The sequence below is a fragment of the Myotis myotis genome, unplaced genomic scaffold (assembly GCF_014108235.1).
Source record: "Myotis myotis isolate mMyoMyo1 unplaced genomic scaffold, mMyoMyo1.p scaffold_m19_p_7, whole genome shotgun sequence".
In the NCBI taxonomy this organism is placed as follows: Eukaryota; Metazoa; Chordata; class Mammalia; order Chiroptera; family Vespertilionidae; genus Myotis; species Myotis myotis.
This window is the reverse complement of record NW_023416379.1, coordinates 88,685,885-88,709,327: the sequence shown is the minus strand read 5'-3', so window position 1 is coordinate 88,709,327 and position 23,443 is coordinate 88,685,885. Positions and strand designations below refer to the sequence as shown.

At 50.0% G+C, this 23,443-nt stretch overlaps 1 protein-coding gene across 4 annotated transcripts in view; it reads left to right on the top strand.

Moving 5' to 3' along the window:
* Positions 1-23,443, top strand: part of DAAM2 (dishevelled associated activator of morphogenesis 2) — a 105,761-nt gene that overhangs the window by 52,033 nt on the left and 30,285 nt on the right. For all 4 annotated transcript variants that reach the window (XM_036316381.1, XM_036316377.1, XM_036316379.1 and 1 more), the window contains exons 2-8: positions 9,002-9,227; positions 14,391-14,480; positions 17,364-17,438; positions 17,849-17,943; positions 20,574-20,907; positions 21,716-21,826; positions 23,069-23,172. In XM_036316381.1, coding sequence (XP_036172274.1) covers positions 9,060-9,227; positions 14,391-14,480; positions 17,364-17,438; positions 17,849-17,943; positions 20,574-20,907; positions 21,716-21,826; positions 23,069-23,172 — 977 coding nt within the window. In that variant the 5' untranslated portion in view covers positions 9,002-9,059. The remainder of the gene's footprint in view (positions 1-9,001; positions 9,228-14,390; positions 14,481-17,363; positions 17,439-17,848; positions 17,944-20,573; positions 20,908-21,715; positions 21,827-23,068; positions 23,173-23,443) is intronic.

Here is a 23,443-nt window from a genome sequence, read left to right as displayed (position 1 = left end):
CTAGCCTCCCCTAATAGCACCTGGGTCCTGCCCTCAGGAGTGACAGCATGCCTTTGTCCTAGGACTCTGGGAGAAGAGGACCAGCAGGAGTGGACGGTAGGACGCTCCGCTTCTCCCCACTCCACTGGGGTTTGAGTTCTCAGCGTGCTGGGCGCTGGGGCGAGTCCAGGCAGGGTACACAGACAGAAGCTGTGGGGCCTCTTCCCTGGAGCCTTATCTGTGCGATGGAGGAGGGGAAGCTAGAGGGTGGTTTCCCTTTGGCCAGGAGCCCCTCTGGCTCTGATGGGTAGCAGACTTGGTGTTGAAATTCCTTCTCCTTTACTTCACAGCTGTTGTCCAAAGAGCTCCCAGCCCTCCCTCTCCTGCTCAGCCCAAGTCCTGTTCTCTGTGCCCAGTACATGTCATGCCAAAGCCCCTCGTCTGCTCACACACGTGCGGGCACACCCTCTGTGACATCCCGGGCATCTGACCCCTACTCTCTGTTCTCAGCAATTCAGGACCTCATTAGCTCTCATTCAGCTGGAGAGAGCTGCCTCCTACCTCTTCCCCTCTGCCTGTCTCTCTTGTAGTCCACCCCCTATGGTGCCACTGGAATTGCCCACCCAAATCCCAGCTCTCACCAGGCCTCACAAACTCTCTCTTTTCACTAAGAGCAGCCAACTAATCAGCCAGCAAACCACACCCACCCATCTCTCAGCAGCTCCTCCTCAGCTGGCATGGGGGCCTGGCTTTGTCCAGCCCAACCTTGTTTCCCATGCCCCTCTCTGAGCCCTGCATTCCAGCCTGGGAAAACCACGTCCCTTCACCTCTCACTCGCCTCAGGGCTTTCTTGATGCCAGACACTCTGGTACACCTGGTGAATGCTTTCTTGGACACCCCGGCATGCTGGCATGTGCCAGTATTCTCTCTTCCTTTGTGACCCAGCTTCAGTGCCATTTCCTGTGGAGACTGTTCCAGATCACTCTTATCCTCCCTGCGGTCCAGGCCTGGACCACACCTCCTCCCTCCCGTGCATCCTAATTGTTTATGCACGTGCCTCCCCCACAAGACTGCCAGCCTGGTGAGGATAGAATATGAGGTTTGGTTCATATGAGACGCCCAGGAAATTGCTTTGTACCTGGCAGTCACTCAGGGGGTGGGAGGATGGATGGATGGATGGATGGATGGGATGGATGGATGGATGGTTGGAAGCTTGACCATGGCCGTGGGGAGCTAGTATCTGCTTGTTTTCTGCCCCAGTGAGACAAAGAAACTTATAGTCTCTTTATCATTTTTCAAAATGAGAAGCCAATTGGAAAATCCCTAACTTCACATTTACCCCAAGTCAGAGAAATGCCACTTTGGGGAATTTTCAGTTTCCTTTTCCCGGCAAGATACCCCTTTCTCTCCTTCCCCTTCTCCCCTTCTCTGTGCTTCCCACTCGACAGGGCAGCCTGCACAGAGGGGATGGGGCTGAGAGAATTGACTTTTGCTTTCTGTGTCTTTCCCAGAGTAGAGGGGAAAGCCATAATTTAGGTGGCTGCTAAAAATAGCTCCCCAGTCCTGGAAAGAGAGCTTGATTATTTTTGAAAGTGCTCCCCGCCCCTTCCCAGCCCTGCCTGAGGGTCACACTCCCTTGTCCTGAGGTTGACAGGGAAGTGACAGCCTGTGGCCAAACCCTGTCTGGGAGATGGTCCCACAGAGAAGTGGGTGATGGGATGTCTTCGTGCTTTCTTTTCCTGTCCGACTCAGATGGATCTCACTCCCAGAACCGCTCAGCACTGAGTGGGGACCGTGTGGTAGATGTGGGGTCTGGAGACCCGTTTTGAGACCTCGCTTTACACTCTGCATCTTTCTGAGCCTCACATTTTTCATCTGTAAAAGTGGGCGGCTGGGTGGGGGTGTTGATACTCACATTTACCCTGCAGGCGTGCGGTGAAAGTTCAGTGTAAACCTTGAACGTGGTAGGTGTTCCAAAATGATAACTATAACTTTGTTATGATTAGAATCACTGGATTTAGAACACAACCCTCCCGTTTTAATGGGTGAGGACGCGTGATTAGCCTGTTTGATACACTAAGTTGAACCATATGAAATTAATGATTTTGTAGATTAAACATAATTGAATACTGTCAGCTCCATGTAATTCAACCTAACACAGTGATGGGTAAGCTTTCTGTAAAGGGCCAGGGAGTGAATGCTTTTGGCTTTGTGGGCCACGGGGTCTCTGGCACATGATCGCAGCCATGGGTGGTACTTAAATGGTGGGTGTGCTGTGTTCCAATAAGACTGTGTTTGCAAACACAGGCCGTGGACTGGATCTGGGCCCTGTAATAATATGTAACATTCATTCATGTCGAGAGCTTTCTGTAATATAGACAGTCAACCTTCAGGTATCTTCATAATTATAACAGTGGTGTATGCATGGAGCTATTCATAGTGTTTCCCATTACTAGGCACTTTCTAAGTGCTTTACAAACACTAACTAATTTAGTCCTCATGACACCCTATGCAGAATGTGCTGTTATTATTTCCCCATTTTCCTGTTGAGTTACTTAGAGAGGCCAAGTAACTTGTCTGAAGCCACAGAGTTAGAGCTGCTGGCAGTTGAACAGAACCCAACCAAGTTTGTGGGTAGAGTTGGGTGCTGGTAATTCAACTTCAGGTTGAAAGTGTGTGTGTAGATAGAGTCATGAGGGATCTCAAGCCTGTTTGCAGCCCCCAAAGCATGAGGAGATGGTCTTCAGAGGCTTGAAGTGGTAGCGGGCGAGGTGTAGGTGGGCAGGGGGGAGAAGGTGGGCAGAGGCTCAAGATGGAAAAGCATAGACTCTTCCTTGGGGAGCCAGGTCCCAGGTAAGCTGGGCCTGGGTCCATTTCCTAGGTGGCCTCCAGTGATGTGCAGTGGGTCAGCATATAGGGCGGAATCTCCTGCCTGTGAAACAGGAAGTTGTTTGCATTCCTTATGTTCCATGCAGTAGCTCTGGGCCCCATTCCAAGATCCAGGCTCCAGGGGACATGGTGGTGAGGAGGGCAAAAAAGCAGGCTCCCCAGAATGCCTGACCTATACTGTCAAACCAAAGTACTTCTATCCCCTATCTATTCCCTTTGCCTATTAATTTAGCCACAAAATAATAGGCCGCTGGTCAGAACTCTGGCCTCACGCACACCATGCTGTTTCTGCCTCCTTGCCTTTGCTTTTGCTGTTCCCCTTGCCTGGAATGCCTTTTCCACCCTTTACCCTTCCTTAATTCTCTCATCTCTTTCAAGACTAGCTCAATATCATCTTCTCCTGGACACCTTCCCTGGGCTAAGCCAGGTCCCCTTTCTCAGTGCTGCCACCGCACGTGTCTCTCTAGCCCTTGTGTTGACTCCCTTGCCTCCCTGGCTCCTACACTAGGAGGGACCTCCTTGAGGAGAAGGACCGCACCTTGTTTAGTTATCACCACCCAGGTCCGTGTCTAGAACACAGGCTAGAAGCTGGTTAAAACCACGTGTGTTCAAGTGGCCACCACTGTCCTCAAAATCCAATCCTTCACCCATAGGCTGTGGTTGTGGGCCAAGTTGCCTGACCTTTGGGAGTCTTGATGTCATCATCAGTAAGAAGCTAGAGTCATGTTCTTGGAGAGTTTCAGGGACTAAGTGAGATAAAGCACTACATGGTCAGCACAGTGCCTGGCTCCTAGCAGGCATTTGGAAGTGGCCAAGGAGAGACACAATAGCATATCCTTGCCCTGTTACCCCCATGTGTGGAGCTTGGGGCATGGGAAGGCAACTTGAATATTCTAAAGCCACTCTATTGATCCCAAGAGTTAAAGGGAGGGTTTATGAATCAGCTTTGGTCATGTGATAGGAGCACTGAACTTGGAGTCAGAATATTTATTTATTTATTTTTATATTTCATTTTTTGGAGTCAGAATATTTAGTTGTGAGTTTTAGCTCCGTCTCTTAGGAGCTAGTGTTGTGACAAGCCATGTGACAGCTTCTGGAGCCTCATAATTATCATCTGTAGGGAGGGATAATAGCAATAGCCACCCCCCAAGGAACATCACAAAGCTGAAATGAGACCTCAGAGCTAGGCAAACACCTGGCCCAGCTCATAGGAAATACTCAGTTACGAGTGAGTGAACTCTTGAGAAAGCTCTGAGCAAGTCTAAGATATGGACATTCCTTTGACATGTGCCCTATGGCTTAGTGCAGTGGTTCTCAACCTGTGGGTTACGACCCCTTTGGGGGTCGAACGACCCTTTCACAGGGGTCGCGCCTAAGACCATTGGAAAACACATATATAATTACATATTGTTTTTGTGATTAATCACTATGCTTCAATTATGTTCAATTTGTAACAATGAAATTGGGGGTCACCACAACATGAGGAACTGTATTAAAGGGTCGCGGCATTAGGAAGGTTGAGAACCACTGGCTTAGTGGTTTATAGCTTTAGAGTCAAAGTCATGTGTTTGAAGCCTACCTATGCCATAACTAGCTGTGTGTCTTGAGGCAAGTTACTTAACTTCTCTGAACAGCAGGTTTTTCTTGTTTCTTTCACTAACGTCTTTAAAATGATGCCACCTATCTCAGAGAGTTGTGGTGGGGATGAAATGTAGATATAACCCAGTGTGTGGAATATACCAAAGTTCCAGTTGTAAAAATATTATTCTGCTTTTAGTTATGAGTTAAGAGTAAGCACTGATGAGACAGGGCTTTTGAAGTCCTAATTAATGCAAAAACTGGTGCGTAGAGGGCCTGGGGGCTAGAGTTTGAGGGTAAGGGTTAGGATTTTCATCTTTCCAGACCAAATGGGAGCACTGCACTCACGCAATAGGAAGTGCTTCCTGGCTCGGGCGGAATGTGGGAGGAGCACGCAGTGGAGGCTGAGAGCCCTGGGGAATCTTTGGGAATGAGATCAAATCAGACAGTGTGAAAGGTCAGGGCTGACTGGGCTCTGGGAATTCTTCAGCCCAACCCTGCCGCTGCACCGAGAGGAAACTGAGGCCCAGCTAGGATACCACCATGCCCCCCTGCCCCACAGCTGACTGGTAACAAGCTCTGGCCTCCTGAATAGAGGACATACGTGTTCTCCACCATGTGGAAGGATGGCAGTCAGGAGGGGGAGTCCGGCAGGAGCCTGAGGCTGGAGGAGACCCCTGACAGTCGCAGGAGGGCTAACTGGTGGTGACCAGATGTTTTGGTGCCTTAGGCTGCTGGCTGGTCTGTGTTTAGGGACTAACAGTCCTGGAAGACCTTGTCCCCACAGGAGAAGACAGGGATGGGGCAAGGAGACAGGATAGGGAGGGCATGGAGCTGTTGGTATTGGGGAAGTTTCCATGGAGAGAGAGGCGGGTGGTGGTGGGAGCAGGTTAAATCCCTCTGGCCCAAGTTCAAGTCCACTGGATTTTGTTCCGTTGTTGCTACCTGTTTTTCTACATTGCTTCTCATACTTTTCTAACGTGGGGACCTCCATTGCCCACCTTTGTAAAGGGGTTTTGCAGAAATGACTCTCTGGTCATCTCCACCTTCCCACCTCCCTGCCCAGGGTGAGTGCCAGGGTTTACCTTTCCATCTGGAGGTAGCTCAGAGCCTGAGGAGAAATCAGATCCTCTGGGTCAGACTTCCCAGTTACCAGAGGTTAAGACAGGTGGCTTAAATCTGACTGGGCTTGTTTCTACGATGCCCGGCTTAGTGGCCCATCCACATCTGGAGAAGGGCTCCTGGCTGAGGCTCTGGGTCGGGCAGTCGCCTTGCTGTGATGATGCCATTGAAGCCGCAGCAGCAGTGAGGGCCCAGTGTGATCCAGGCATTTCATTTATGTTACCTCCTTTTCTCTTCACCAAAACCCAGTGGGGAAGATGCTATCATTATTATCTCGGTGTCACAGTTGAGAAACCTGAGGTTCTGAGAGGTAAAGACCTCATGAAACATACTCAGGGTCACCAGCCAGGAGTCAAATCCAAGTTCCTCCCACTTCGAAGACTCTGTTCAGGTGGAGGAGGGGTTACAGCAGGGGTTGATGGGAACTCGGGGTGGTGGGAGGTGGAGGCTGTTGCTCCTGATGGAAGAAAATCAGGTGGCCTTTGGAATCTTCATGACCTTTCCTGGTCTAGAGGAGACCTTTGACACCGGAGCTATTTCTAAACTAAGCTGTGGAGATTGATCTTCTCTAGTGGGGGAGGCTACTAGGGGCTGGAGCCGTGGGTAAAAGGGCCATTGATGCGGGAAGGCAAGCTCTGGTGTGGTAAGTCAGACAACAGCCTGAACACTGGGGTTCAATCCTAGCTCTGTCCCTCACCTGTGAGACCCAGATAAGATATTTCTTCTTTGAACTGTAGTTTTCTGATCTCTCCCTGAAGCTAGATAATTTCCAGCTGAATGTCTGCGGCTTTAGTTTTGGATGCTTCGATGTGTCCCTAAGAAAGAGAGGCAGAAAGAGGGGTTCATGGGGAGGAGGACGTCCTCAGAAATAGAAACATACTCAGCAGCTGTCAAACAGGCCTCCCCTTAAAGGGGCAGATATTCAGCGTTCCCCTGGGTGTGCAGGCCCTTCTCTGGGTCTACTTCCTCCTTCCTCCTGAGGCCACTCCCTATCACTCCTTATACTCAGGGGAGACATTAAAAATATTTAAGGAAAGCCATGGTCAGTGTTTCTCAGTGGTTAGAGCATTGGCCACACACTGAAGGATCACAGGTTCGATTCCCAGTCAAAGGCGCATACCTGGGTTCCAGGTTCAATCCCTGACCCCAGTTGGGGCGCATACCGGAGGCAGCCAATCTATGTGTCTCTCTCATATCAATGTCTCTCTTTCTCTCCTATCTCCCTTCCTCTCCTTCCCTCATTTCCACTGTCTCTGAAAAGCAATGAAAAATATATTTACAGGTGAGAATTAACCAATAACCAAAATATATATTTAAGGTATGGCATGGCACCAACTAACCAGAGAAGTCACAGCTGTAAGCAGCTGGTGTAAGACTAACAGGGTATACTAGCTGTATGCCTGCCCTGCCCCCCACCACGGCTTCCTCCTGGCAAAGCCTGGCCCAGGGGGTGAAGGGCAAAGAAGGACCAGAAAGGAGACTGGGGGAGCAAGAAGAAGTTGAGGCGGTGAATGCAGAAAAGAGTTCACAGGTCCTCCCAGACATCAGCTCATCTCTCCCCAAACCCCATCATGCCATCAACCCAGCCTCACCACGGCCTCTTTCCTGCCTAAGCTTTGTGCCCTGAGCAGAGCAGTCTTGCCTGTTGGCTGAAGCTTTGTTTTGAAGGCTGGTGGACAAAAAGGGGACCTGGTCTGTACTCTGCCTCATCATCCCAAACTTGACAACGGGCAGGGGACTCCCAGGGTAGTCCACCCCATCTGCCTGCAGAATTGTTGCTTTACCAAGCCTGAGAGTCGGGGACCAGGCTTTGTCTCATACACTCTTGGCTGACAAGTCCTATGGCCTCCCTTGCTCTCTTGTTTTCCTGAGCGCCACCTATTCCAGGTTTGCCTCCATGTACCAGGATTGCTGTGTTAGCCTGCCTGCTGCTTTCTCTACTCCCAACTTCAAGATTGTTCCCTTGTTTCCTGCAAGTGTTCCAGTTCACTTATCAATGACTAGAAGTCAGAGATTTTAATCATGATTTCTATTTTTAAAATATATTTTATTGATTTTTTTTACAGAGAGGAAGGGGGAGGGATAGAGAGTTAGAAACATCGACGAGAGAGAAACATCGATCAGCTGCCTTCTGCACATCCTTTACTGGGGATGTGCCCGCAACCAAGGTACATGCCCTGGGACCCTTCAGTCCACAGGCCGACGCTCTATCCACTGAGCCAAACCAGTTAGGTCTCAGTCATGATTTCTTGACCAATTGATAAGGACCCTTTTCCTCCTATGAAAACACAGGTTGGTTGTTTTTCAATTGACCACAAAATATTTTTTGAACATTAAGTGCAAGGCATTTTATTAACTATAGAAATTGGGGGGAGGTGGTCAAAGAAGCAGGAGGCATGGCCCTGTCTTCACTGTGGCTGTGCTGAGCCAATATGTAAATACATGGTAGACAACCCACAGCACAGGCAGCCTTGGGTATATGCTGTTTGAGGCTATCCTGTCACAAAGTTTATAAAGAACTATAAAAGCTCCAGGATGACAATTAAAATGCATCATGACTTATATGAGAGGCCAGATCAGATGGCTAAGTTAGTAGTGAAATGGTTAGGGCTTAGGAGACAAAGCAATGCTCTCCAGAAGTTACCTTGCCTTTACTAGGAACAAGTTATGCCACATTTCACTTATTTTTTCTTGATCAGGCTCTAGGGCTTGGGCCAAAGGAATGCCTTAGGTTATGCTTAGGTCAGTTCCACCAGACTTCAGGGAGCGTCTCCTCCGGTGTCCTTACAGGAAAGGGCTGGTAACTACGTGGTTTGTGGATCAAGAGCTGGTTGGAGGACTGTTCCCTGAGAGTAGACTAGCCCTTTGCCATTCCCATCTAGGCTGCTTGTATCCTTGCTGTGTTCAGCATTTTTAGGAATGATGTGAGTAAAGACCATGGACATGTTCTGATCATTCTGTTCATGGCCTAAATCCAGAAGAAGCAGCTAAGAACCAATACTTAAAATACCTTAACCCTTCCCTCCCCGTTGTATGAAACCTTTGAACTAAGTATCCCCAAACCCCAGGATGAATGAAATGAGTGAGCCCTGATGGATGTGGGTCTGCCAAGATCAGGGAATAGGGTTCCCTGACGTGATTGGAGAGGCAAGATGAGGGCCATCTTTGACCTCCTGAGAGTCCAGTTTGGGACTACACCCATCCTCTTCCCTAGAGGCACAGAGTAGGAATCTGCAAGTGTGTGTCAGGAAACATTGGGAGGGTGCGGTGAGGAGGAAATGCCTCCAGGTAGAAGGAGCCAGAGAAATGCTTGGCTGTTGGGTTGAGGGCTCCTGACAGTTGAACAAAGAAGTTATGGTGGCAGAGGGACCACTGTCCCCGCCCACCTGGCTGCCATGTCTGACCACTCTGTGCTCTCTGCTCCCCTACTCAGATCACGATGAGGACCTAGGGCACCTGCCTGTTGACTGTTCCCCTGGCCTGCAGTGACCATGGCCCCCCGCAAGAGGAGTCGCCATGGCCTGGGCTTCCTGTGCTGCTTTGGGGGCAGCGACCTCCCTGAGATCAACCTCCGGGACAATAACCCTCTGCAGTACATGGAGTTCTCCGGTCCCATCCCAAACACGGAGGAGCTCAATGTCCGCTTCGCAGAGCTGGTGGTGAGTGAGGGGTTGGGAAGGTGATGGCAACGAGGAGGGGAGTGGCTGGAGCAGGCAGAGCAAGACAGAGGGCAGGGGCCTGTGTGCTGGGATCGTAACCTCTGAAGCTCTGCGTGGTGCTGAGGTGGGCCCCCAGGACACCCAAGCTGTATGGGAGCAGCAGACCACTCACCAGGCAATGCATCCCCAGAAGAGCGGACCTACCTCATTTCTGCTTTGACTTCTAGTCTTAACGGACAGCAGTTAGGCCACCGTGGAAAGAGCAGGTCCAGGTTTTTGTGAAATGAGGCAGTGACCTTCTCTCTGATCTTGGATTTCCCTGGATCCTTTTACCCAGGCACAGGAAGAAGAGGCAGGGTGGGATTCTGTAGGCAGACACTGGGCACCCCGGAACAGTGATGACTGGCTAGCAATATGGAGATGGGGATGCCTGCATGGCACCTGGAGCTGCCTGGGGCCGGGGATGACTGTATCCCATGCCCAGCCTTAGGGAGGCAGCAGCCCTGCCATTCACATTGGTATCAGCCCTTCTCTCTGATGCCACCTGGACCAGAGCAATAACATTGTGCCTTTGTGGGAACCACTGTGTGTGAGAAACTTCTCCTCTGCCACAAAGGGGCAGAGCAGGAAAGAAGCATGATTCCGCTCATGGGAGGTGTGCTGGTGAGATAGCCTGCAGGCCCAGGCAAGCCCAGACCAGGGATGCAGGACCTGTACCCAGGATTCAGACCTGAACCCTGCCGTAGGGCAGAGTGACAGGCACAAGCCCACCTACTGGAGCCTATCTACCTACCGCGAGCTCCAGATCACTCATGCTCCTGGTTGACCAATATAGAGATGATGCTGTGTGATTCGGAATGGGATGTCACACTTGCATTCGATAATAGACGTGTCTGATTAAGGCCATCTAGCCCTTAAAATAACAGGACGCTATCAGATGAGAACATGAAGGTTAGGTGAAAACGTTGCCCGCCCTCCTCATCATATCTGGTTTAGGAATACTCATTGCTGCCTTAATTTATGCCCTTCTCTCAGGATAGGGCGAGGTTGGGAGAGAGCAAGCGTTTCCTAGTGTGGACTAACATGTGGAGCCCGATGCGTTAGCGCCGCTAAGATCTGTTTTCACTCAGAATGTTGCTGCCACCACGTGTGGGTTCCCACACCAAGCAATTCCAGTTCTCTGCGGACACCAGCGGGTGTCCCACAGTTTAACTCGTTTCTGACACTAGCTACCCAGAATTAGCACAGACCCCATGGGTTGAGGGCTCAGCCCAAGCGACTGCTCCCCACTACATACACCAATCACAGCTAGTGGTTACCCACACTGCTGTTCGACTTGGCTACAAATTGGGGGTTCCCACCATCCCCACTTCAGGTTCAGTAATTTGTTGAATGGCCCACAGAACTCAGGGAAACACTTTTCTTACTAATGCCAGTTTACAAGGGATGTTATGAAGAATACCAATGATGAAGGGGTGCATAGATTAAGGCCCAGCAGGGTAAGGACAGTGAGGCTCCTGTCCCTAGCACAGGAGCCTCTGTCCCTGTGGACTTTGGGGTGCAGCACCCTCCCAGCATCTGAATGGGCTCAACACCCTGGAGACTCCGAGCCCTGCCATTTAGGGACTTTTATGGCAATTTCATCATGTCATGATCAAGTTTTAGCTCAACCTCCCACCCCTCTCCTCCCTCTGGAGTTTGGCAGGCGAGGCTGAAAGTTCTAGGCTTCTAGTCAGGGCTTGATCTTTCTGGTGCCCAACCCCCATCCGGAAGCAATCTAGGTCCCACCACGAGTGGAGTTGCTTCATTCTTACGTCACTCGTCACTCGAGGAAAAGAAGCTCTTATCACCCAGGAAATTCCATGGGATTTAGGAGCTCTGTGCTAGGAACTGGGAACAAAGATCAAAAGTGTATCCCTTGCACTGTCACAGGCAGGGACGTTTTCTCGGTCAGAAGGCATGAGTTTTGATAGGAGGACATGACGAGAGAAATTCCTGCCTCTGGCCCTTTGATTCAACAAGTATTCACGGAGTACCTTTTGTGAGCCAGGCTCCTAACAAGGCGAGTTGGCAAAGCAAGAATGAGTCTGAGAAGTCTTGTCTGTGAGGAGACTAGTGTCGGTTATTGAAAAATAAATGAAAAAAGTGTTTATTGGGAGACTGCTGTGTGCTGAACCCGGTGGGACAGGGGTTTAATGATGAGCCAATGGGCACAGTCGTCACTGACAGTAGGGCAAACTGAACTTGAACAGTCTGACCAGTGTGATGAATGTGAGGGAATGTTCGGGGGCCCATAGAGTGTCTAGCAGGGTAGAATGGGGGTCAGGAAGATCCCCCTGGAGCAGTGCAATTGCCACTGAGATCTGAACACAGAGTGATGGTTAGATAAGTGAATAGGGGTGCAGAACCATCACAGAGGGGCCCCCACCGAAAAGAGCAGGTCCTTTTGGGGGACACCACGGCGATGAGAATAACTGAGCCTTTGGATTTATTTCTACAGAGAGCCCCGAGGCTTTAAGCAGGGCTTCCAGGTGACCTGGTCTGCTGTTCTAAACGACCATTCAGGGTCCACTGTTGAAGAAGGGCGCTGGGCGGGCCATTCGAAGGCTCTTGGTGCAGTCCATGCTAGGAGAGTGGTGGCTGGGACCTGGGTTAGCAGTGAGGGTGAGGGAAGTGGAGAGATTCAAGAGCTATTCAGGAGAAACAGCAATAGGACTCTTTGGGTGAGTGAGTAGGAATCAAGGAACACCCATGATTCTGACATGAGGAACTGGGTGGGTGTTGGACCCTGTACTGGACAGGATATGCCCGGGGAGACTCGAGTTTTGGGGGTTGGGATGATGAACTCAGTTTACATGCTCTTTGCATCAGGGCAGAGGGTTTCAGGAAGGAGTGATTGGGTCACAGAGTCAGGGCTATCTGGGCTGAGCCAACTCACCAAGAAATAGCCATTGATTTAGTGACAGGGGCCACTGGCAAGAAAAGACAAATACCCACAATGCAATGCTGAATATGACCATTCTGGAGCTCAGGAAGGAAGAGGAATTTTTACCTGAGAAGAGGCTGACTTTGAGCTTGAGGATGAGGCCGTCCGTGGGTGGGCAGGCAGGGAGGGCAGCCTGGGTGGAGCTGACTGTAAGCCAGGCAGAGAGAGGCAGTTGGTGCTGGGAATCGGGACATCTCTGACTCTGACCAGGGAGCAGGAACACTGCAAGGACCTCACGCGGGGCTCTGGGAACTCTGACTAAGGACACGCCTGGGATGTGTGGAGCGTGTGGTGGTCTAGGAAGAACCTTTGTTTATTAGATCTGCAGGAGTCTGCTTCCGAAGCCAGGTGAACTGATGGTCAGTGTTTCAAATCCCTTTCGTGTGCTGTCCAAGGTGGCAGGCTTGCTCACGCGGGCTGCTGGCCACTTGGCATGTGGTGGTCTGAACTGGGATGAGCTGTTAGGGTCAAATACACACCAGATTTCATGCCAGAGACCTCACGGATCATATCTTTACATTGATGGCATGTGGATATGATCGTAGTTTAGATATTTTGGGGGTAAATAAAATGTGTTATTAAAATTAACTTCACCTATTTCTTGATTTTATAATGTGCCTGGAAAATTTTAAAAATACATGTGGCTCACCTGATATCCCTATTGGACAGTCTTGAGCCAGGTGAAGGAAAATCTTAAATGTTCTCTCGTGAATAAAAGCATAGGGAGCCCCGCTGGTTTGGCTGAGTGGTTGAGTGTGGACCCATGAACCAAGAAGTTACTGGTTAGATTCCGGATCAGAGCACATGCCCGGATTGTGAGCTCATTCTCCAGTAGGGGGCGTACAGGAGGCAGCCTATCAGATCGATGGTTCCCTCTCATTGACGTTTCTTTATATATTAAATATATAATATATTTTTATTGATTTCAGAGAAGCAGGGGGAGGAAGAAAGAGATAGGAACATCAATGATGAGAGAGAATCATTGATTGGCTGGCCTCCTGCACACCCCCTACTGGGGATCCAGCCCACAACCAGGCATATGCCCTTGACCAGAATCGAACCTGGGACCCTTCAGTTCTAGGGGCTGACGCTCTATCCACTGAGCCAAACTGACTAGGGCTCTCATTTGTCGTTTCTATCTCTCTCTTTCTCTCCCTCCTCTCTCTCTAAAATCAATAAAAACATAAATAACTAAAAGTATAGGGACAAGAGTATGGATATTGATATTTTAGATTCTTATGCTTTAGATGCTACTCTCACTGTTTATCATTATTAAAAATGAAAAGGTTAGTAATGCTGAGCTTTGTTATCTTAAAGCCAGTTTTGCTTTTGATTTAAAACCTCTGGGTGCTGAGTTGAGAAGCGCACTGTGTTCCCCCGGCCCATTAGCTATGTCTTAGAGGAGGCTGAGCGTCACTCTTGACTCACAGGTGAAAACCTTCAAGAAGGGAGCGTTTTGGCTGCCGTCCACGCAGACGCACCTGTAAAGTCACCCCAAACCACCCAGAGAGCTACCCTGAGTTTGATGATGTCAGAAACGCCTCGTTTCCCTTCAGGAAGTGTGGCCTCGCCTGCCGGAACCCCAGCCTTTTCTGGGGGTCATGTGGGTACAGGGGCCGCCTCTGGCAGGGACATCTCCAGGAAGCAGGGCACCGCCTCCCTTGGCACCGTGTGCCTTTCCTGCCAGGAGAGTGGCTCCGCCTTCACCTCCCCAGCTCCCCAGCTTGTGCTGGGGCCCATGCGGAGGTCAGAGGAGCCGGGAATTTCTGCAGGAGAGACTGGCAGGTCAGGGAGACTTGCAGGATGGACCTGTAGAAATGCTCCTTTCCTTGTCTGGCCTTGACTTATGTGTTGACAAGTTTAAGAAGGACAAGGGAAGGAAGACAAGAAACCCGGTAAGAGGGTTAAGGGCTGGCAGAGCATTGCAGGATGTGCAGGGCTGGATGAGGAGGTGGGTCTGCAGGGGCAGCGGGCGCAGGGCGAGGGAATGGAAGCAGCACAGGCTTGGGCTGACTGCAGGGCACGGGCTGTGTTCCAGGAGGAAGAATTGCCCTGTCATCTCTCTGATCCTCTGGGAGGAGGCAGGAGGCTGAGGGATAGGTTGGGAGCCTTGTTATCTCCTGGAGGACTGAGTGTTCATCTCTGGATGCAGACGCCTCTTCTCGCTGTCTTTGCAGGATGAATTGGATCTCACCGACAAGAACCGGGAGGCGGTGTTTGCTCTGCCCCCTGAGAAGAAATGGCAGATCTACTGCAGCAAGAAGAAGGTGCCCCCTCTCACCCTCCTGCCGCAGCTCAGGGTCCACAGCTCGGGGTGTATACACAGCTCCGGGCTAGGTGTTGGAGGGATGACAGTGAATAAATCAGGACAAAAAAAAAAAAATCTCTGCTCTCACAGAGCGCACACTCAGGAAATAGGTTCTGTTTTTCCAAAGCCCTTTAAGCAGGTGCCTGCTGGGACACAGGAGGGGTGCTGGTTAGGGAGGCACACAGACCACAGGTCTAGACTCCCTTCCATGCCTGACCGCACCTGGAGGGCGGCCACCCTGGGCCGTAGGTGGGGCGGCTGTGTTGTGAGGACCAGTTTGGGAGGAGAGGGGCATCTTCAGCCCTCGCCCTGCCCTGTCTCAGGCTCGGCCTCACAGGCCAGCATGCCTGTCAGGTCACACAAGAAGGTCACACATCGGTCCCGTTCTCCCCTCCCCCCCCTCCCTCGCCTCTAGTTCATTTGACCCTGGTCCTCCCTAGAAAGGGCTGTGCGGCTCCAGTCAGGGCTTAATTGGATTTCACCTCCTCCCTCCACGTTTCTTCTCTCTTCCTCTTCCTTTCTCCAACTGTGTCTCTTTCGCTCATCTCTTTCTCTCTATGTGTCTCTTGCCCCCTGTGTGAGCCCATCTGTGTCTTTCCGTCTGTTTTCCTTTTCTTGACCCCTTTCCTCTCTCCCTCCCCTCTCCGATTTCTCAGACTTGCAGCTTCTCCCTTTGACTTCAGTGTGCAGGTGTTTGGGCGTTAGGACCTGGCAGAGCCCCGCACCCAGAGGCTGACTGTGAAATGGGGGCGGGGGGACTAGCGTCACTCACCATTTAGAGTTGGAAGGCACTGAGCAACAGTCCAGTCCAGTCCTTTATTCTGCACATGAGGCGAGAAAAGCCTAGCGAGGCAGTGGCTCAGCCAGACCTACCGCCGCTATGGCTGCGCCCTGGCTAGAGCCCGGCCTGCTGGGTCTGCGGACCTGTGGTGAGCTGCGTGGGCTGCACACACTGCAAGCCACTGTCTTCTGCACTCAATGCGCATGCATTAAGCACCTGCAGAATACCACGTTCTGTGTCTATGAATCTCACTCTCAGAAAAGCACATCTTAAAAAAACACACAAGTTGTGGGAGGAAGGGAGGGAGGGATGAGAAAATTAATTTCGGGAGTAATTAACCCTGTCCCATGATTCTCCACTTTCCAAAATGAGTTACTGTGGAGTTCCTTTAAGTTGATCTCTTATACAGCTAAAATATTTTAAACAAGTTATTAAAAATGTAAGGAGTTCTCTCTCTCTCTTCCAAATCAAATCGTGTGCAATTTCCCCACCCACGGTCATACCCCACACTGGGCTTCCTGTCTGCAGCGCCCTCTCCACTGTCTTCGCTTCAGTCATCTTCAGTAACTCAGTCCCGTCCCCAGCCCCACCTCCTCACGCCTCATGAGCCTGGGCTGTTCGATGTCCCCCCAAGGTTTCGGTGGCCCCCTAGGGACAGTTCTTCCAGAGAACGTTTGTCACCGCGCCTCTGACACTATGAAGACACAGATTATGACTTTTTGCTCAGTACTTTCAAGACTCAGTGCAGTGGTTGGCATGTAATAAGTGCTCATTAAATGCATATGAAGTGGATAAAGGATAAGCCAGCAAATAGGGCATGGAAACATGTGTTTTGTGATGGATTTGCTGTGGGTTCTGTGATCCCTTCTTCAAGATAGAAGATAGAATTTGGGGGCCTCAGGCATGGGGATTTAATACAGATAAGCCACATGAAGTCACAAAGACCAAGTCAAGACAGCTTTCCCACTGATCTAAAATTTGCATTTTATGAAACTAAATCCTGGAGCCCGAGTGGACAGAGCTGAGAGGTTCAGGGTAAAGTCCAAGTCAGCAGGCAGAGAGTCTCTGGAGGAGGTAAATTTCATGCTGATTTGGAAGCAGAGATTTGGCAAAGAGAAGCCAGTAGGAGCGGCCAAATGGGACGGAGACAGGGACAGGAGGGAGCAGGGGCTGGGTAATGCCCAGAAGCAGACCCTCTGGCAGAGGGGAGGCCTGGGTTTTCAGTCAGCATGGATGTTTAGCCAGCTCCCATCTTTCTTGTCCACTGGGGGAGGATTGGGGCTTTTTCTTGGTACCTGACAGCTGGGCCAAAGGCCCTCTGCTCCGGGCTCTGCCTCTCAGCTCCACAGACCCCTCCTGAGTCTTCCCAAAACCAGGGTCTTTTCCTCTTTTTGTAAAGTTATTTATTGGGCACCTGCTATGTGCCAGGAACTGCACCAAATGCTTTTATTTTATTTTTTTTATTTATTTATTGCTTAAAGTATTACAAAGGGTATTACATACGTGTCCATTTTATCCCCCTGCCCTAGACAGTCCCCTAGCCTCCCCTATCACCAAATGCTTTTATATCAATGCTTCTCAAACTATCTGGGAGAGAGAGACCAAGTTTTTAAATTCCCAAATCATCACAGACCAAAACACTTTTGTAGAATACAATAAGGCTATTATCAGAAAAATAAAATTTGAAAAAAAAAAACACAAAAAGAGATATAACATACCAGCACACATTTTTATTAGCTTCAACAGACATAAAATTATATTTTGTGAAATAGGGTCAGAAGAAATATAATAAGGAAAAATGACTTTATTTTTAATTGCACGTATTGTTCATTGAACGTGTATATACCTGCCTGGTTTCTGCCCACGTCACTGGCTGGTAGTGAGATTCGGGGTTTATTAGCCACATTTTGCGGAGGCAGAAAGGGAAGCTGGGAGACTGAGTGATTCCCTTGCCGCCTCCCTCTAGGTGGGGCTGGGGACTGACTGCCCGGGGACTGAAGCTGAGGGCCGCGGGCCACGGCCTGCCTTGCTGGTTGGTCCTTACAAGTCTTCTTGTTCCAGGAGCAGGAGGACCCCAACAAGATGGCGACCAGCTGGCCTGACTATTACATTGACCGCATCAACTCCATGGCTGCGGTGAGTGGCGCTCCTCTCCTGCCCTGGTCCCACCTGAGCGGCTATGGGGGCGAGTGAGCCTCCATCATCTCCCCCTGCACCTCACACCCCACCCACTGGGATCAGAGCCCAAGATGCTGTCACCATCCCTCCCTTCTCCATGTGACTTCAGAGTGTCCCCACCATTTAACCACTTATTTGCCATGGAAGCTTGGGAGGAAGGCTGGGCCAATAATTCTCCCCATTTTACAGATGAGGAATGTGAAGTCCAGGCCAGAACCTGTGTCTTCTCATAGTCTGACAGTCTGTCTTAGTCAACCATTCCCTGGTCTCACCCTTCCTGAGGCCAGGGTGGCCCCTCACACCGGGGGTGGGGCGCAGGGGCTGGGGGACGGAGCCCAGCATGACCTCCCGCTCTGTACCTGCCTCAGATGCAGAGTCTGTACAAATTCGATGAGGAGGAGATAGAGATGAGGAACCAAGTGGTGGAAGCCCTGAAGACGGCTCTCCGGACGCAGCCCATGAGGTGTGTTCCTCCTTCCCTCGCCTCCTTTCCTGCCCTTCGCCCAGTGCTCCCCTCAACTTCCTAAAGCGCCAGTCAGTTCCCACCCCATCCCCTTGGCCAGCTCCTCTCCCCAGCGTCCCCTGGAGCTGACCTCATTCCAGCTCCCACACCCCCTTTCTCTGAGGAGCTGAAGATGGACAAGTTGAGGAGGAGGGGGGATGAACACAGGAAAATGGAATACATCTCGGGTCTTTGGAAGAGCTATCCAAAGAGATATGGAGGACAAGTACTTGCTTTTCTTGGGAGAATAGAGCAGGAAGGAAGGGAGCCATACGTTCAAGGCTTATAAGAAAGAACTCTGAGGACGAGGTCTCACGAGTGTGGGTGAGAAATACTCCAGCCACTAGGGGGAGCTGTGGTGTCCATGGATGAGATGTCACCACCAGAGTGGGAGCAATAAAAAAGGCCAGGAAAAGGGGATGGATGCCTCAAAGGCTGGAGAAGAGCCCCCCCACTCCCCAGGCCACATAGTATAAAGGTCCAAAGAGGGGGCAAGAGCCATGGGTTCTTCTTGTGCCTGGGAATGGGCTCACACCAGTTTGTGAGAGCCAAGTGTTCAATTTTTAGCATTTTTGCAAACTAGGTTATACACAGTTATGACTAAAACGTAACTTAATATAAATTTATGATTAAATTACGCCAAAAACAAAGCTAATAAATATTCGGAACTTATCAATCCCTAATTATCTAATGATTTTACAGACCCCATTTTACTATAATGTATAATCTTCACTATCAGTTACGCTCGAGTTTGCGCCTGTTGTATATGCCTGGTGGAAACACTATAAATGGCACATCTCTTCCCAACTCCACGTTCAAGGAGGTCACATTGGTGGCTTGAAATCGGCTATGCTGGGAGCATTTATACCATGGAAACTGGCAAACACTACAATCAGGCCTTTTTAAATTTCTCCAGAGAGCCAGTCTTTTAACATCTACTAGTACTGGTCTGCGTGTGTGTGTGTGTGTGTGTGTGTGTGTGTGTGTGTTGTCTGGACTGAGCTCTCACCCCAGGAGCCTGGAAACAGAGCCTCAAGGAGAATGGAACATCCTATTTTCCACTTGTCTCTCAGATTGCGGGGTGAGGAGGGGGGTCTGGAATGGGAAGGAGATGCAGGAAGGATGAGGGTCAGGAAGCAAAGGGGTTAAGGGGACGTTTCCAGGTCTGTGTCCCATTCAGTTTATTTTCTTTCCCTGGGTATACCTCTGACGGCAAAAGTTACACAAGGTCATGGTGGCAATTTTGTGGAATAGAAAAACCTATAATAGTGTAAATAACACCATTTTAACAACTTAATTTGAGAGTAAATTTTATTTTTCTAGGCCTATTTGTGTAATGTAGAAATACACACAAATATATTTTGGGATCAAATGTATTCATTACTTTTTTAAATAGTCAAATAAAATAAAATTAGATGGGAATAAAAAAAAAGCAAGCCAATTAAAGTGAAATACAGTTACCAAATATTAAAATTTTGCGAGATGGCAATAAATGTGCCTTAAATAGCAAGAACTAACAACTGCAATCATTTGGAAGTGCTGATGAGTGACAGTGATATTTTGAGATGCCTACAATGATTGTAACTTGATATGAAGATCACTCTGATTTCTTTGGGGACAAAGTCACAGATTCTGCTAATACCACTGACATTGATTGCCTTCATTTATCACGGAAGGAATTGCTAAATTTCAGTTGAAGGTTGCCAAAAATAAAAGTACAGGTATACCTCGGAGATATTGTGGGTTTGGTTCCAGACCACGGCAATAAACTGAATATCACAATAAAGTGAGTCACATGAATATTTTGGTTTCCCAGGGCACATAAAAGTTGTGTTTACAGTACTGTAGTCTATTAAGTGTGTATTAGCATTGTGTCTAAAAAACAATGTATGCACCTTAAAAAATACTATATTGCTAAAAAATGCTAACCATCATCTGGGCCTTCAGCAAGACATAATCTCTTTACACTATCTATGAAGCACAATAAAGCATAGTGCAATAAAACAAGGTATGCCTATATAATTTTATTTTTCCACCCAAGTCCCTGGACCCCTGAATGCTAGCCATAGATCGACAGAGTCCAGGTTAAGAACCACTGAACTAAATGGTTTTTACTGTTTTCTTAAGGATCCCTAGCGGAGTACCTCTGGAGCCTTGGCCCTTTGACTTTTGACTCTAATGCACCTCATCCACTCACCCACCCATGGTTGAGAAATCCTTCTTATTGTCTGACTACAATTCTCTTAATTCCCATCCTCCCTGGAGATAAGTCTTCAGGTTTAATAGCCCTAATAGTTATTGTAATAATTATCATGATCATCGCCTTCCCTTGCACAGCACCATAGCTATGCAACTGGCAGTCAATGACATGCAAATGAACAGTATTTAAAATGCAAACAAGATGTGAGTCCCCCGTGAGCATGCTAGGATGTCAGTGTTTTAGATACACTGTATAGATGAGCCAAGTGGTCTCTATAGGTGGGACACAATGGAGCAGGGGTCATGGGATGCCTCTTTGCAAATAGCTATACAGAGCAATACGCAAGTGCAGGATGCCCATTCCATTCCACTAACGGCCTTGGCCTGGACAGGTTCGTGACCCGCTTCATCGAGCTGGATGGCTTGACCTGCCTGCTGAACTTCCTCCGGAGCATGGACCACGCCACCTGCGAGAGCCGCATCCACACCTCCCTCATCGGCTGCATCAAGGCTCTGATGAACAACTCTCAGGGGCGGGCTCACGTGCTGGCACAGCCCGAGGCCATCAGCACCATCGCGCAGAGCCTGCGCACGGAGAACAGCAAGACCAAGGTGGCCGTGCTGGAGATCCTGGGCGCCGTGTGCCTGGTGCCCGGCGGCCACAAGAAGGTTCTGCAGGCCATGCTGCACTACCAGGTGTACGCAGCCGAGCGCACGCGCTTCCAGGTGAGGGGCCCACGGAGGGCTTGCAGAGGGACCTGGAGAGATAGGGCTTTGGCTAGGAAATGGACTTCTTGCTAGAATGTGGGTTCCCTGAGGCTGGGATACTGGTTTGTTTCATTCTCATGGCTCTGTCTCTTTGAGCCCGGCACCTGGCTCATTAGAGGGACTCAGGGAAGAATTGTCTAATTTTATGCAATTGTTGGGCTCAAGATTTTAGGCCCTGTGCCTGGCCGGTGCCTACGACGGGAACCCTGGGAACAGTCCTGTGAGCTCAGGCCAGGCTGTTCTCTTTTCTTCTCCCTGGCCTGCCCCAGACACATGCCAGTGAGGGAGACAATTAGCATAATGTGTCTTGGAATAGAGTAAGCCTCCATACATGTGAACTGCCTTACAATCTGTGGCTTATCCCCCAGGATAGGCTGTTTGTTTATTCTATCATCCAACATTGTTAAGCACTGACTCTGTGTGAAAAGTGGCCCCTGGCCCTTTGCAGATGATGCGAAAGAGACAAAGGCAGTGGCCTGCTGTGGAGGAGCTGTAAGGTGCCAGAGCAGAATTTCAGCACGGCCCAGCAGAATCAACCAGCCCTGAGGCCGGGTGGAGAGGAAGTAAGGCAGGGCTGGGACCAAGACATGGAGAGGCAAAGGATGCTTCTCGAAGCTGTGTCGAAGGCCCTGGATAAGTTGGACAGTTGGGTAGAGAGAATGGACGGGGCATTCTGGCGGTTGGGGTGGCAGGAGAAAAGGCACAGAGGCTGGACCTCTAGGATCCTGAGTTCCCCCCTCCTCTCCTGTGCTGCCTTCCCATCCAGACCCTGCTGAACGAACTGGACCGAAGCCTGGGCCGGTACCGGGATGAAGTGAACCTGAAGACAGCCATCATGTCCTTTATCAATGCCGTCCTCAATGCTGGCGCCGGGGAGGTGAGGCATCTTTCCTGGCCCTGGATGTGCCCTGACTTCCTGGACCTGGGCTCGCGTGTGTGCCTCCTGGGGAAGTAGCAAAGGGGAGGGCCAAGGCATCTGGCTGGGTGGCTGCCACTGCCATCGATGTCTTTAGCACTTCCTGCTGCCTTCTCTTGGGCTGAGAAGGAATAGCTTGTCATTAACCTTGCTGTCAGGAGAGGCTCCTGGGAGCGTCCTGCACAGGTAGCATCGTGCATGATGTGTGTCATGGGCAAACCCCATCTGGGCTGGCTGATGGTGGCTTAGGGCGGTGGGCTGATTTATGGGAAGAGGAAAAGTGTTGGCCCTTCTTTTCAGAGTTTTCTAAAGATCTGCTGTGGACTGGTTTCTGGGTTGGCTAGTCATGCTCTTCTAGCGCCTTCTGTTAGGAGGTCTGATTTCTCATTTCTTTCCTTTGGGGTCAGAGTGGGATTTTCAGACCAAAAAAATAGCAATAATTAAAGAATAATTAGTCAGATGCCTCAGTCAAGGTCAGCTTATTGAAGGATAAAAGGGGCACTTCAATAATCTGTACTTTTCCCTTTTTTCTGCCAGCATGTTTTTTGGTTGGTTTGTTTTTCACCCAATCCTGATGACCTCAGTTAGGTGAGGTGGATTTGGGGAATAATCTGTCCCTAAGATGCTGACAACACCTTTGTCATTACTAGCTATTTATGGCTGACATCTGTTCTGATTAGTTGGTAACCATAACTCATCGGGTAATATTTACTAACACCCTTCCTGTAGGTCAAGCATGTCAAACTCGCAGTCCGCGGACCTCATGCCTCGTTTATTTGGCCCGTGTTAGGCTTTGAGTTTCACATGCTTGCTGTAGGTAATATCATGACCATTTTACAGATGAGGAAACTAAGGCTTTCCCAAAGTCACAAAACTAGTAAAAGTGACAGAGCAGGGATTTGAACCAAGATCTCTCTGATTCCAAAGCTTGTGTTTTGTATCCCTGTACAACACCGCCCTTTGATGCTAAAAGTTACAAGACTCAATGGAGATGAGGCAGGAGACCTACAGGGAGTGGATTAATGACATCAAAAGATGTCTCCTCCCACCCTTCCTTGGGACTCTGGGACTTGAAGCAGTTCCAGTTGAGTGGGCTGCAGAAGTGGAGGGATGATGACTGCAGTGGCAGTGAGGGTCCCCTGGGGACTCTTGTGGAATTTGAGACCAGCCAAAGAGTCTGGTCCTTCCTTGCTGACCCCGTAGGACAATCTGGAGTTCCGCCTACATCTACGGTACGAGTTCCTGATGCTGGGGATACAGCCTGTGATTGACAAACTCCGGCAGCACGAGAACGCCATCCTGGACAAGTAAGACCCACGCCACCCATCCCCATGGCAGACCTATGGGGACAGAGCCTTGGTGGGTAATGGTCACAACCTTCATGGAGGCTGCCCTTCCCACTGGAGACCACCTGCCACACCCAGCATCCATGCAGAATCAGCTCTGTGTGTGGGGCGGGCTGTGGCTCCCCATCCCCTTGTCCCACGTCTTACCTATATCCCTACCTGTCCTCTTTGCTGACCTGCTGTCTCATCTCTGATGTTATAGGCAGGTGGGCCCTGTAGTCATTAACCGTGG